Source organism: Orycteropus afer, unplaced genomic scaffold (assembly GCF_000298275.1).
Source record: "Orycteropus afer afer isolate SDZICR_OR568_19922 unplaced genomic scaffold, OryAfe1.0 scaffold00206, whole genome shotgun sequence".
NCBI lineage: Eukaryota > Metazoa > Chordata > Mammalia > Tubulidentata > Orycteropodidae > Orycteropus > Orycteropus afer.
The window spans coordinates 4,171,800-4,187,969 of NW_006921793.1; the positions used below are offsets into that span (position 1 = coordinate 4,171,800).

General features: G+C 39.7%; 1 protein-coding gene across 1 annotated transcript in view; it reads left to right on the plus strand.

The window, feature by feature from the left end:
• DOCK9 (dedicator of cytokinesis 9) overlaps window positions 1–16,170 on the plus strand; it is a 294,626-nt gene that overhangs the window by 228,657 nt on the left and 49,799 nt on the right. Inside the window, exons 37-39 of the mRNA XM_042781963.1 lie at window positions 6,067–6,182; window positions 14,598–14,735; window positions 14,875–15,057. Of these exons, the coding sequence (XP_042637897.1) occupies window positions 6,067–6,182; window positions 14,598–14,735; window positions 14,875–15,057 (437 nt within the window). The remainder of the gene's footprint in view (window positions 1–6,066; window positions 6,183–14,597; window positions 14,736–14,874; window positions 15,058–16,170) is intronic.

Consider the following 16,170-nt stretch of genomic DNA (forward strand, 5'->3'; position numbering starts at 1 on the left):
CAAGGCAGTATCACTATGGAAGTAGATTGCCCAACCTTCCTTCCAAGAAGTGGCTGGTGGGTTTGAACCGCCAGCCTTCTGGTTAGCAGTCAAATGCCTTAGGTACTATGCTACCAGAGCTCCTATAGGAAGATATTAAATTCATCCACATGATAATTCATATTTCCCACTAGTGTTGAGGGAAAAGCTCTATAAGCAGTAGGAATACTTGAAGAAAAACTGTGTTTCATATAATTCAACCTAAGAGGCAGTTTAAGATCACTGGATTACATTACAGAGAATTAGATTTCAGGTCTGGATGGGAAAGTACTTTCTGACTGCACTGGCCCTGAGCAGAATGGCAGCTATGCTGCCTCCAGGGCTAGCCTGGCACTTGAAGTTGGAAGTGTGGAAACAGACTGGAGGAGGGCCCACTGGGGACATTGTCCAGATCACCTGAGCATCATGAAGAGCTGGACAAGATGGCTTATAAGGCCCTATGTAACTCTGAAATGCTTTCATATCCATGAAGTGCAAGTAAGAAAATGAATATAGGTGATAATTAAATAACTCTATTGTATATAAGAAAGCACCTGTGACACAGTGATTAAACACTAGGCTGCTAACTTAAAGTTCAGCAGTTCAGACCCACTCAGCAACTCCACAGGACAAAGACCTGGTTATCTGCTTCAGTTAAGATCATCTGCTTCTGTCAAGAAAACCCTAGGGATCAGTTCTGCTCTCACATGGGGTCACTGTGAGTCAGAATCAGCTCAGTGGCACTCAATAACATGAACATAGCATGTTGTTGTTGTTGTTTGCCGTCAAGCCGGCCCCGACTCAAAGTGACTCCTCCTTGGGTTTCCGAGGCAGCATCACAACGGAAGTAGGATTGCCCAACCTTCCTTCCGAGGAGTGGCTGGTGGGTTTGAACCACCAGCCTTCTGGTGAGCAGTCAAGTGCCTTAGGCACTATGCTACCAGAGCTCCTGAACATTGCATATAAATATAATACTGAATTAATATGAAAAACACAAAGAATGTATATTTTCTCTGGGTTAAAATTAATATTTTTCCATTTTTAAAGTGTGTATAACATACCATTAAAAATAGGTAAACTGTGCTTGGGTGCTTTACGTATATATATACGGGCAGTCCCCAGGCATAGTGCCTAAGTGCTAACCAGAAAGCTGGCGGTTCAAACCCACCAGCCACTCCTCGGAAGGAAGGTTGGGCGATCTGCTTCTGTAGTGATACTGCGTCAGAAACCCAAAGAGGGGTCGCTAACAACACAACAAAGAGCAAATAGGAGTTGTTTGTACCTGGGGACTACCTGTATACTCAAGATAGTAATGAAATATTTTAAACCCGCATTTCCTTAGTTTTCAGACCTGTTGCCTTGGTTCTGAGGCACATTATTTGCACCTTTGCTAGCATCTGAAATCAAAGATATCTTAGAGTGCATCTGAAGTGGTAGTCTGTCACTGATTGTTGGCACCTCACAAATGAGGAAGTCTGGTACTGTGCCCATTTTAACTCATTCATATTTAATGTCTTTAAAGGATATTGTTTTAATGGCTCATATGCTTAACCCAAGTGTCCTCACACTTTTGGGTTATCTCCTTTACTAGGGTGCCATATTTTAGACACAGCTAAATGTTAGGCTCAGGTATTGTAAAGAAAGAGGAAGACAAATGGCATGATAACCATTTCCTAGGGAATAAACTCTGAAATTAAAGGCTATTTCCACAAACCATTTTGAGCATATTTGTTTTCTTCGTGGTTGAATGAAAGGGAAAAAAGCAGATAGCAAATCACATAATTTTTGCCTTGGAATGTTATTTTTTATGCTACTTTCTAGCCCATGCATCTGTGAAGGAAACCTAGTTAGCAATAAAAATGGGATGAAAATTAATTATAGATTATGGATGGGTTGATATTTTACCTAAGTATTTGCAGTCAGTAATGTTTAATAGGAGCTCTGGTAGCATAGTGCTAAGGCATTTGAGTGCTAACCAGAAGGTTGGTGGTTCAAACCTACCAGCTGCCATTCAGAAGGAAGGTGGGGTAATCTACTTCTGTAGTGATGATGCCTTGGAAACCCAAGGAGGGGTCGCTGTGAGTTGGATCCAACTTGACAGCAGTGAGTGAGTGATGAAAATGTTTAATATGTCTGGGAAATCTAGTCCTCTGTTTTTGGGGACTTGTTTTAGCAAGAAGAGTCCATGTTGTTCAATATTTATGTTTTCTCTTAAAACTTGTTATTGTTCTGGATCCATATTATGAGCCAGAGAAAAAGTTTTAAAAAATAAGAATTCTGGTTTCATAAAGGGTCAAGGTAACTATCAAAATGGAAATACCTACTCTGAGACTATGTACCTGACTTCTTATCTATCCCAAATGCCCTCTGACTTTCGGAAAAGGCCTGTTGCTGTGTGTGGGCTTCTGTCCTCTACCACTTCACCACTGATGCCAGGCAGCAGAGAGGGAGGAATAGTCTACAGACGTAGTCAACATTATTACCTAGAGTAATTACATTAAAATATAACAGATGTCTATTAAGAAAACAGAAAAAGCTCATCTTTCTTGGCTGTTTTGCCCTACATATTTAGATTTTTTCATTTTAGAATAAATTTCTTACCAAAGTGACAGCAGAATGAAAACTAAATTTGAGCAGTGAATCCTAAAGATGCTGAAGCCACATACAGCTTTAGTACGTGGCATATCTGAGAAGTTCTGCCCCTGAACTCCAGACCAGCAAGGGTGCAGAGAATCCATGCACTCCCCAACCCTGCTCCAGGGCACCACTTCCCCCTAGTGGAACTCAATGTGATTAATGCTGTGCTTCTCACTTGCCCAGCTCAGAATTTGCTTAAGCCGCTTTCAAAAGGTTGCTGACTCTTAAAGAAATTGCTCTGTCCCTTAAGATCCTCTTCTTAGCCTTACCAGCTCAGTTTGATTTTTCTGTTGCCTACAACGTGGTGACCATTGTTTAAAAGCTTCCCTGATGCACAGCTTTGTGTCCAGGCTTTGAGACACTCAGTCACTTGGCACATTGTCCACACAGTCTCTGTGACTTGGAGTACGTGTCCACAGTGCCTTTTATTTATAAGGACTGAAAAATAATAATAACTCTAGCTTGGGAATCCTGTTGATTTTTGAGATAAAAGAGTGTAAGGAAAAGCGGTTTTGTAAAAAATTGTGGCTACACAGACTGTTTCTTCTAGATTGGTGTATGAATCAGACAAAAGCAGAGATGCTTCTGTTTGTATGCAATGCTTGTTCTAAAGTAGATTGGATACATGGTATGATAACTTATGGGAAATCTTGTCATTACCATGTTTCATACATGTATACATAATCATAATTTAGTGTGGCCCATTGATTATAGGTTTTTTTTTTTTAAACATTGCAACACCAAATTCTAATTGAATTTTTCTAGGAATAGGAAGGAGACAGGATTAAGTAAACTCTGTGGGAGTTTTTCAGAATGATGACCTAGAATACACTTAGCCAGTAGGTTATCTAGAAGGAGATGGACAGATGGACACGCAGGTAAAGAACTGAAAACCGTCACCAAAGCAAGTTTCTTGCTAAAACTTTGCCCACACTAAAGTTGCTTTGCAGTAAATGGCAGTCTTCAATAAAGAGTCCATTTGACCTGTGGGTCAGCATTTTGGTTGGTCTAATAACAGATGCTGTATTTGTTTTGTCCTCTCTCATCATGATTCATATTCACTTTTAACAATAATCATCTGTTTTCCTCTTTCATTGTCTCTCTATCTTACAAAACACACCTCACTTGACAAAGTAATACCTTGGCTTATAAAGGCGACAGATACAATTGATATTTAAAAAATTACCCATCTTTATTCTGAGAGATTTCTTACCACAAAAAAAAAAAAAAGAAAAAGAAATTGAACTAGCGTGAGGCTAAATTGTGTTACATACCCTCAAGATAGACACCTCTTGTAGGGTGAAAATAATTTAGGCCAAAACACAAAGCATCAGAACCACCTTTTTATAAAAGCACAGCACAATTGGGTAAAAGCACATAATGGTGCTTTTAACCTATTTTAAAAAGCAATTCTGTAGCTTTAAAAAGCTTTTAGCAATCTTTTAAAAGTCTTTCTGTAGTTGTAACATTTATGACAATCACAATGATTTCATGATGGATAATTTATTGTATCCTAATAACAGGCTTGTAGTATAGTGGCCTGGGTATAGAATTTAGGAATGTAGATTCTATTTTTATCTCATTACAGACTGATCTCGAGAAAATTCCCTCAGTTCTCTGTTCTTCATTTTCCTGATCTGTATAAGGAAATGTCCTCCTCTCTGGAGTAGTAAGGAAATTACCTAACTAATGAGTGTTGATTTATTTTTGCTCCACAGAGAAAGACATTACAGGGTGATTTATTAGACAGTCATGCACCGCATAACGTCCATTTGGGCAACATCCAACCACATGTATGTGTGTGGTCGCAGCCCCCATAAAGCCTATTATATTAAAAATTTGAGTTTGTAATAACAAATGGGTGATATTTTGCAACATGCATCAAAACATTATTACTATATTATGTTAAAGATGTTTTAGTGTATTTGGAATTGTTTAATTTTTTTATGCACAGAAAGGGACACTGTATTATATACTAAGACAAACATTTGACTAACTGATGTTAGATGCAAACTGTACTGAATTGTTCTGACTTATGTACGTATGTGAAGTAAAGACAGACTCAGGAATGGAACTCGTTCATTATCCAGGGACTGCCAATAAATACCATATAAATACGGTATTCACACTCTGTTCAAAGCACATAATGTCCTGTTTCACAAAACATACCGTGGACATTAAGTGATGCATGACTTTACTACCATCTTTCTTTGTAGTCTAGATCAAGACTGTAGCATCTTTGCATCCTTACATGTATTTCTGCTAATGCGTATCATTTTATAATTTCTCTAGTTTTATGTCAAACTACATTTTATATCAGTTCTAAATGAAGATACCAGTTCATATTTAAATTATGTATGTGTATGATTAAGCTAAATTTAAATGACAGATTCTTAAGGTTCTTTCCTTTTCTTAAACATTTCTTCCAGACGCTGTATCTGTTATGCTTTTCATTGAAGCAGCTAGAATACTGTTAGCAGAGCAGTCAACTCTTGATTTTGCTGTTCTTTATGTTTTGACTTAACGCTTAGCACTTACGTGTCACTGAACACTAGGCACTCTTCCAGGGACTTCACAAATACTAACAAATGTAATGCTCACCACAACCCTTTGAGGTAGATACTGTTATTAGACCCATTTTGCAGATAAGGAAACTGAAGCATATGGAGATCAAGTATCTTGCCCAAGGTCACATAGCTAGAAAGTAACAGCGCTGGATTTTTGCCCAAGGTCACACAGCTAGAAAGTGACAGAGCTGGATTCGGTGACCAGCACCCTGACCCTCGGGCTCATCCTCTTATCCCTTGTGCTGTGCTGCTGACTCTTTTGACTTTGAAAGCTTCAGAAGTCTCAGTCACCTTCACCACTCCGCCATTCTAATAGCTTATTCAAGTACTGTAGCTGGATTGATGGACTTCTGCCTACGTGCAAACCCTGACTTCTCTGTTTACTAGCTGTCTGAATTTAGACAAGTTGCTTAATCGTTCTGTGCCCCCATTTCCTTATCTGTAAAAAAGGTCTTAATAATGTACATGCTTCACAGGGCTGCTGAGGGATTCAGTGAGATGATACATGTAAAGTTCATAGAATTATGGCTGGCACATATCAACCAAACCTGCTGCCTGCTAAGTCAGTGCTGACTCAGTGTGCCCTCATGTGTTACAGAGTAGAACTGCTCTCTAGCAAGCACATCATATATGTTTGTTGCTAGTATGTCCTTTCCAGAGTTGAAAAAAGAGTTATAATTTAATGGAAACATTACACACACACTCCAAAAAAAAGGCAAATAGGGAGACAAGGGCCCAGAGTAGGCTTTCTCTAAATAATCAAAAGTTGACTGTAACTATACTATCTCACCAGCCCTTTTGTCTGCAGCTACTTGGCAGTGACCTTGTCTTATAATCCACGCAGGCTATGGCTACTCGGACGCGGATGTTCTTCACCAGTCCTTACTTGAAGCCAACATTGCTACTGAGGTTTGCCTTACGGCTCTCGACACACTCTCCCTATTTACATTGGCATTTAAGGTTCGTATGGAACAAACTAACTTTATGGAATGAGCTATGCATGATCAGATTTTACCTTTTAAGTTCATTCTGATTATTTAATTCAACCAGAAGGAGGAATTGACCGTGTTGTATTTTTACTTCACCAACTGCTTTTGCCCCTATAAAGAAGCTGTTAAATCTATAAATTTCTTTAATGAGATGGTTCCACAGTTACTGATTTGAATTCCCTGAAATAGAATGAAGCTTCACTGGTTACTTTGTGCTGCATGCTTGGAAATGATGGTCTCTGGAGGCAGTTTACTCTTCGCTATGAGACAGTATTTATCAGAGGAAACATTTCTTTGCTTACCTTTGAGGATGATAAATGAGGGCCTAATCTGGCATTTCTGAGTATAACATCTTTAAACATATGTACATATTATAGCAATTTAAATTAAATATTTATATATGGAGGGATGATAAGTACAAATATAATCTTTTTAAAAAATGTTCTGTTTCAAAAAAAAAAAGGAGGGAGGGAAGACCAGGTTTGCTTTTCTGACAGAGCCTGATGGGAACCACTGAGACTATGGCCCCTAGCTGCCCTTCAAGTCTGGAATTGAACCCACACCTGTGGCTTCCGGCCAAGCAAAAGACAGGCATATGAGTTGAACATGTACCTGAAGTAGATCCACTCCTTGGAGAGAACAATCATGGGAGAAAGAAGGGCTGTTTATGCACAGGAAGACAGCTTAGGGGGCAGGAGTGCATGGAGGGATGGACACAGGTGAAAAAGAAAAAAAGGTTTATAAATTAAATGGAAAGGAGTAAAAAGAAAATTTCAAGGATAGAAAATGGAGTACGTTTTGTCTTGATTTTTAGAAACTAATGTTCAAGTGGGTAGGGATGATTTTCCTCAGTCAGTCTTCAGGAACCTTATACTCACCATTCTTGCCAGATGATACCTTCCATTTCTAGGATACCAAAAAAAAAAAAAAACCCAGACTCACTGCCATCGAGCTGGTTCTGACTCATTGCGACCACCATTAGGTTTCCAAGGCTATAAATCTTTACAAAAGCAGACTGCCTCATCTTTCTTCCATGGAACAGCTGGTAGGTTCGAAGCACCGGCCTTTTGTTTAGCAGCCAGATGCCTTAACCACTATACCATTGGAGCTCCTTGTTTCTAGGGTAAACTCAGAAACCAAACTCACTGCCGTTGAGTTGATTACAACTCATAGCAACCCCTCCTTGGGTTTCTGAGGCAGTATCTCTACAAAAGTTGTTGTGGTGGTGTTATGTGCCATCGAGTCAGCCCTGACTCACAGCGACCCCTCCTTGGGCTTCCGAGGCAGTATTGCTACAGAAGTAGGATTGCCCAACCTTCCTTCCGAGGAGTGGCTGGTGGGTTTGAACCACCAGCCTTCTGGTTAGCAGTCAAGTGCCTTAGGCACTATGCTACCAGAGCTCCTTCTACAAAAGTAGATTGCCCAATTTTCCTTAAGAAGAAGAGTGGCTGGTGGGTTTGAACAGCCAGCCTTCTGGTTAGCAGTCAAGTGGCCTTAGGCACTATGCCACCAGAGTGCCTCATTTCCAGGGTTATAAGGGGGAAAATGAGTTAGTGTATTAGTATGTTTATTTGCAAGAATATTTTGGAAGACTACTAGCATTCTCTGCTTTACTTATCTCCACTCCTTATAAAGCACATTTTCTTTATTAGAGTGAAAATGGTTGTCCTGATATCATGTCACTTTAATATAAACCTCACCAAACCAAACCCATCAGGTCAATTCTGACTCATAGCAACGCTATAGGAAGAATAGAACTGCCCCAGAGGGTTTCCAAGGCTTTAAATCTTTACGAAAGCAGACTGTCCCATCTTTCTGCTATGGAGTGGCTGGTAGATTCAACCTGCCAGCCTTTTGGTTAGCATCCAAATGCTTTAACTATTGTGCCACTAAAGGGGAACCTTGCTTTAATATACCTTTATTCTTCTTCACAGCCATGCCACTACTGTCCCTATGAAATGTCACTAGGAACCTACTTGTCAGATAAGAAAGAAGATCTATGAGTATGGGGCACACAGTGTCTTATTACATGGCGCCTCTACTATAGTAGTTGTCAAAGTGTGGTCCCCAGCAGCAGTAGCAGCACGTGGGAACATGTTAGAAATGCAAATTCTCAGCCCCCACCCCAGACCTACGAATTCAGCAACTCTGTAGCTGAGACCTGGATGCTCTGGTTTGAGAACCACTGCTCCACTAGAACCATGCTTGGGAAACCTTTCTACTGTCTTCTAGATATTTTTCATTAAAAATTCTTATGTAAATAAACACTGATGTTTTTAAATATGAATATTTGGCCCTGTATGCCTGTATCACTGATGAGCATGAATCCTTAAGTTTAGAAGAGAAGTTGTAACTTTCTTCCACACTCTGCCTGTTCCCCAGTGTGTAAATAAGGAAACCCTGGGGTGATGAGCTGATATTGACACACAGCCACATTTAAGGCCTGGGAAGGACTGTGAGACAGTGACTGTTTCTTTGATGAGCAGCCTACAGATCCTACTTGCCTCCATTAGGTTCCTTGCATAATGTTAAAGAACAGTGTTTGTCAAGGCTCCTAGATATACAAGTGTTTGGTCACCAGATGGCTGTTAACTCCCAAGAAAGAAAACTGGTGCTTCCTGGGTGAAAGCTTATTTGACGTTTATTGTCTCAATGTCCATGGGAAAATTGCTTAATGTCTCTGCATCTAAGATTTCTCACTAATAAAACTGAAAAAAGTAGTATCTACCTCATAGAGCTGTTGTGAGTTTTAAATGAAATGACTTTAAATGAAATGACTGCCAGCTTGCTGATACATACCTACCAGCTTGCTGATACATACCAGGCTCTGATACACTTGGAAGACTGTGTGCATGGAAATACCATAGGTTTTCAATCCCAGCTCCTCACCTGGCCAGTTTTCCAGCCTTGGACTGGGTCTAGTTGACATCTCTAAGTCCCAATTTCCTTACCTAGAACATGTGATTATGCCTGCCTTATAAGGTTGCTGTGTGAATGGATTGATACAAAGTGTGCAAAAAATTTCTACCCTGTATCTGGCACAGAATCAGCATTCTGTTATCAACTCCAGTTTAACATTAAACACTTAATGGTGTGCGTGCCTCCCTAGTCCTATGAGACAGGGTCTAATCTCCTGGGACCAACAGGGAGCAATTACAAGCTTTAGAGCTGAGATGATCTTGTAATTTATGTGCCTTTGTGCAGAAGAGGAGCCCTAGTGGTTCAGTTGTTAGCTAAGTGGAAGGTTACCGGTTCAAACCCACCAGCTGCTCTGCAAGAAAAAGGTGTAGCAATCTTTGATTGATAGCCTGGAAACCATGTGGGGCAGTTCTGCTCTGTCCTACAGGGTTGCTCTGAGTTGGAATTGACTTGCTGGCAATGGGTTTTGTGTCTGTATACAAAAGTGTTTGCTGTGTAATGCTCAGCACCGCCATGAAGAAGTAGGAAGATGGGGAAGTATTATAGTGTGCTCTCTGTGGAGTTCAGGCCTGCCTAGTCGGTAGCCTTACCAGCCTAGATCCACAGCTGATGAGGCACACCAGCTCAGCCACCACTGGGACCTTTCTTTGCAAATATTTACTCAACTGAGACATCAGTTGGAGCTTACCAGAAAAATTATAGCATTAAGTTAGCTGGCATAATTCTGTTCATAAGAGTCAGCTTCCACAGTTATATCTCTATCATTACTGACTCTCTTAATTGACCACATCTAGAAAATTATCAGAGCAACTCATAATATAATTTATTAATAGGATACAATACTGGAAAAGATTTAAACCCTGAATATCCTCTTCTGGTTTTTACATAGGTTGTCCCTAGGTTACACACAAGATCTGTTCCTGTGTATTTCAGTCTTTCAGTGGTTTTTGTAGGGGGTCAGAACAGGTGTGCATATGGTTTTTGTTTTTTGTTGTAAAGGCTTATGTTAGTGTAAGAAAAGACTCAAAGACTTTTCAATGATTTAAAAGTCGCACATGCAGCAAATGAAGGTCATTGTGGTGAAGAATTTGTTGTCAGTAGGGGTGGGTTTGATGGTTTCACAGTGAGGGCAAATTTATATAACATACATGTTGGGCAAATAGGAGTTGTCTGTAAGTCAGACAGTCCTAACCCAAGGACTACCTGTTAGTGGTTTAAACCATTTGGCTGCTAACAGAAAGGTGGATGGTTCAAACCCACTAGCCACTCCTTGGAAGAAAGATGAGGCAGTCTTCTTTATAAAGATTTATAGCTTTGGAAACCTTATGGGACACTTCTTTTGTGTCCTGAAGGGACACCATCAGTCAGAATCATCTGAATGGCAGTGGGTTAGGTTTTATTTTTTTGTAGTTGTTTTTCTGTGCTTCAGGCAGTAATTTTAACAGCTAAAATCCTGCTTAGTATGTCTTATCCCCCATTTTACAGATGAGGAAAATTGAGGCTGAAATAGGTTAGGAAATCTGCCCAAGATCCCTATACAACTGACCTGTCCAAAGCCCTTGTTCTGCATTAAGCAGCTGGGGGGGGGGGCGCAATGTTTAGTTCACTTTAGTGAATACGAAGGTGGTTGAATGAGTAATCTCTCATTAAGAAAAACAAAATTATCAAGTACTTACTTATTAGGTACCAGGTACTGTGCTGGCTGCCGTCATGTAGGTTATTTAAATAATACATACATTATTTTGTAAACTTAAGGTAGTTACATGAAGAAAAATACAATTTTGTGGCTGTTTTACAATGTTTATTATTAACACAATTCCAAACCAATGCTAGCCTTTAAATATTTTATTCAACTTTTAATGTGGTCACTAATTTAATTTGAACATGTATTTGTAGCAATTTGTTTTAGTTCCTTTTCTGAATTTGATCTGTGTTGTGAACACTAATACATAATCAATAATGAATGGTATGAATTAAGAGGGTGGGGCACACATGGATAATTGGAGTGTCAGAGTCGTTGCTAGGCAGCACGTGATCTGGTTTGCAAAAGAAGGAACCCAGTCTGCAAAGACACATTAGGGTTAGGCCATCTTAGTGATGGGTGAACATCTGTGACTGAAATAGCTACTCACTAAACTGAATATTTATTTTTAAATAACTGTAAAGGAAAAAGAAATATCATATGGTTAGAGACTTAGCTATCTTATATAACATTGTTCCAAATAGCTAATTTGGGCACCCAAGCCTTAAATTTACTTTTTATGTGTTCCTGGATCTTTAACATACTGGTATATGGAGGGTTCATGGCCTAAAAGGTCCATTTCCTACGTTAAACCCTATAAGAGCCTGTGTTAAAACAGTCAAGCCTTCACACAATACTTGTTTTCCTGGGGTATTATTTGTAACCTCTTCTCCACATAACTGCTAGAAATAAATCATGCTTTCTATACTATTTTAATGTCTCATTCTATTTTCTGAATGAAATTTTCCTACCCTCAATAAGTCTCTATAGGAAAAAAGAGGAAATGAGATACATACACCATATGTTACCTGTGGTTACTTCTGAGAGGAAAGTTTAAGGATGATTTTCATTTTGCTTTTTTTTTACCCCTTGTAAGCCTTTCTGGTAGCATAGTACCTAAGGCACTTGACTGCTAACCAGAAAGCTGGTGGTTCAAACCCACCAGCCACTCCTTGGAAGGAAGACTGGGCAATCTACTTCTGTAGTGATACTGCCTTGGCAACCCAAGGAGGGGTCGCTATGAGTCGGGGCCGACTCGATGACACACAACAACAACAACAAGCCTTTCTGCAAGGAACCCTAGTAGCACAATGGTTAAAATGCTCAGCTGCTAACCAAAAGGTTGGCAGTTCAAACTCACTAGCTGTTCTGTGGGAGAAATGTATGACAATCTGCTTCCATAAAAGTTACAGCCTCAGAGATTCTGTGGGGCAGTTCTACTCTGTCCTATAGGGTCACCATGAGTTAGAATCGACTCAGTGGTAGTCGAGTAGGCCTTTCTGAATGTTCAAAGATTTTTCTTTATTGGGCAATGTACTTCCATAGTGATGCCACCTCAGAAACCCAAGGGAGTTCTCTATGAGTCAGGTCCCACTCCATGACACAACAACAACAGTGTTTATTACTATTCTGATTGAAAGAGAGAGAAAGGGAAGAAAATTGACTGGCAAATAAAGGAAGGCAGCAGGTAAAGTGGCGTGTGTCCAAAATGAATGGTCCATTCTGAAAAGGGTAAATTTTTAAGTAAGAGTGTATTTACAACTCATTGTGACTGAGTTTTCATTTCTTTAATTGTTGCAGGCAGGTTTTGAGATCAGAATCCTGGAGGACTACATGCTGAGAATGAGAAGGAGATGCCTTCACCAGAGAGGGTGCTAGGAAGGGAAAATTAACTCAGAGAACAGGAACATGAGTCGAGGGCCAATTCCAACAGCCAGAGTGAGGACTTGGCAGTTCTTGCATGAAGGCTCTCTTCTGGATGGCTCCAGCAAAGAGTGCTGAGAAAATAAAAGCCCACTTTCAGATTCACTCAAAACTTAATAATACTGTCGAGTTCACTCTGACTCATGGTGACCCCACAAGCATCAACGTAGAACTGTGCCTGTGCTATAGGATTTTCAGTGGCTCGTAGTGTAGAAATAAGTCACCAGGCCTTTCTTTCAAAGTGCTCCTGGCTACACTACAGGCTTCAACCCTTTGGTTAGCAGCTGAGCTTGTTAACTCTTGGCACTGCTCAGGGCCTTCCACCCAAACTTTAAACCAACCATATTTAGGAAAGTAAATGTGAGAGGCTCTGTCTTTCAATGTATGACTCCTGAGACAAGTAGTGTTTACACACAACGAAACATAAAAGCAGCTCCCAAAACACTAGAAACAACCTTTTTCATTTGTTTAGTGAACAGGTGCTTATGGTTGAGAATTACATTCATTTAATAAAAGCACATTTTCTGCTCTTAAAATTGCTTGTTTCACATGATGGAATTCAGTCCCTGACATCAGTACTTCATGATGTTTCATAAATACCACTGTGAATTCCAGATGTTCCAACCAGCTGTAAATACAGCTGAGAATCATTGGACTTTAAAAAAAAGAGTAAAAATTTTTCTCCAGCAATAAGATGAGGTAAATCTTGCTCCAACACTATTAACTATTACGCCAACTATAATTTGCTATTTAACAAAATTATTTGTACATAAACTTATGTTTCTTTGTTCTATTGGCCAAATTATAAAATTGCTTTGAGATGTCTTTTGACTTTTGACATTTTCTATTACAGTCATTTTTCCCTATTTGTTTAAAATGCTCTTGTGTACTTTCCCAAACACCCATTTTATTTAAGCAGGCTTGTCTTTATTTGAAGACAGGGCTCTTTAGTTTCAAGCTTGTGCAGACATGAAGGTACCATGCTGGCTTCTTTACTGTGCTACATGCTATCAACTGTGTATATATCCTGCAGTTAATGTGAATTTTTCACCAGCCAGGCATACACAGTGTTTAATTAGCGTGACTTATTACGGGAGTGAGGAAATCTTGAGGAGGGATCAGAAGCATTTTAATTATTCTCTTGTTATTTTCCTATAAAGTACAGTTCTTACAGTGTTCAAATAGTAGCAGCTGCCACTTACTGAGCTAGATCAACTATGTGTCAGACACTTTCTCTGTGCTTTTTCTCAAGTTGTTACCTCACAGGATCTGTGGAAGGTCTTGGTCCCCGTTTTGCGAATAAGAATGTTGAGACTCATAACCTGTTGCAAATTCATGCATTGTAGCCTGTCTGTTTCCCACCATACCACACTATCTGGTATTCATAGTCTAGCAGGGTGCCTTAGACAAAAGCAGCCTTTATCGTGCCTGTTTCATATACTTTATTTCAGTATTTTCCTCCACCCATTAATTTGCTAACACCTGTAATAGCATGTCTTCATTGGAATTAAGAAGATGCCACAAACATCACCTATGTATCAGTTGCTGGTGTACAGCAAAAAATAAATAGAAACTGTGTCAGTACTAAAGGACAGTGATACTTTATATTACAGTTTGCTGAGAAGTTTTATAATTAGTCCAATTATAATTTTATAATGGGAAAAAAATTAACTCCTTAAAGTACAGATTTTTTTAGAGATTTATTTGTACCACTTAAGAAAATTTTGTGCTTCCCTAGAGGATTCATGGCATGAAATGCACTGCTGTCAAGTTGGATCTGACTCATAATGACCCCTCCTTGGGTTTCCAAGGCTATATCACTATGGAAGTAGATTGCCCAGTCTTCCTTCCTAAGAGTGGCTGGTGGGTTTGAACCACCAGCCTTCTGGTTAGCAGTCAGATACCTTAGGCACTGAGTTGTCTTGGTGCATGAAATATTTACCCTTTGAACTTGAAAATGATAAAATCTATTAGAGGTGTCTGGTACATAACACTAACTAAGCTGTCAATGTGTGTTTTAAGAACCAGCTCCTGGCTGACCATGGACATAATCCTCTCATGAAAAAAGTTTTTGATGTTTATCTATGTTTTCTTCAAAAACATCAGTCTGAAACTGCTTTAAAGAATGTCTTCACTGCCTTAAGGTCATTAATTTATAAGGTAAGTTCTTTCATCAATGATCACAATAACTGGATCGTACAAACATTTAGAGTCTCTTTCCACCTGGCATTGAAAAGAAAGTTACCAAGTTAGTTACTAACCCTTATCTGGTTTATTTGCTTTCTCATCTTCCATCTAGTTTCCATCAACGTTTTATGAAGGGAGAGCAGACATGTGTTCTGCTCTGTGCTATGAGATTCTCAAATGCTGCAACTCCAAGCTGAGCTCCATCAGAACCGAGGCCTCCCAGCTGCTGTACTTCCTGATGAGGAATAACTTTGATTACACTGGAAAGAAATCCTTTGTGCGGACACATTTGCAAGTGCGTGGGGTTTAGCTTTCGTGATACACTCACAGGTTGTCTCAGATTCCTCAATTAAACCAAAAGGCCATTAGAAAAAGGCTACTGATAACTAACAGTGATTCCTCCCTGAATATCATGTCCTTCTGATCAAAGCCTAAACACATCAGCCCCTCCCAGGGTGTTACCACGTGGTAAGTAGCTTTTATAACTTGCAAAAAGAAGCGGACAGTACACCAGAACAAAATGCAGATGCATTTCTGAGCCAGTTCCCTCTATGACTTGAAAAGTTTGTCTGAGCTGAGATGACGAATCTTGTATGCATACCCCACTTTGTACTGTAGGTGAGGAACTCAAAGGGGACCCCACCTTCAGCTAATCCCCCAGCCAGATAGATTTAGTCAGTGGCCTAAAAAACTACTACACATGCTTCCACCTAGCAGCATAGCTGAGGGACCCTGAAAATTCCTCTCCCACCTATTCTTGTACCCAAAAGGCTACATGGCATGCTACATGGACCACACTGTAGATTTTCCCTCCTGTCCACTCTAGGAGGGGGAGTGGTTGGTTCTGAATCCTGTTTCCAGATGAGGAATTGGGGATTCCCAAATCATTTGCACATGTTTAAGTGTTGCTTGGCTGTTAAAAGAAAACAAGTCACCTTGATTGCTCAGGAATTCCAAGGAAAGGAGACAAAAAGTCAATTCTTGTTCTTTGCCCCACAGCTTTCTAGTACAAGTTCATTTATGTAATTATGTTTTAACAGGAAAATATTTGAGTATCACATTTACTAATATATCTCATAAAACTACCAAAACTGCTCCCAGGCTAGAAAACTCAAAAGCTGCATTTACTGGTTTGGTTTATTCCATCCTTCATATTGTCAGTCTGGGCCCAACATACATTTCTGTTGGTAAATTGCTGTTTAAATATTGAATCAATAATATTGGACTGACTAGAACTCCACGGAATCAGATATTAGATCTGTGTGAGAATGTCTAATAGTAAACGTCTTAGGTAAGAAGGAAAAAAACCTGCTCCCCACCAGGGGGATACACCATCTCTTCCATCTGCTGATACACCTGCCATCACTCCACATGGTGCTTCGTAGACCTGAAAAATGCAGATCCTGAT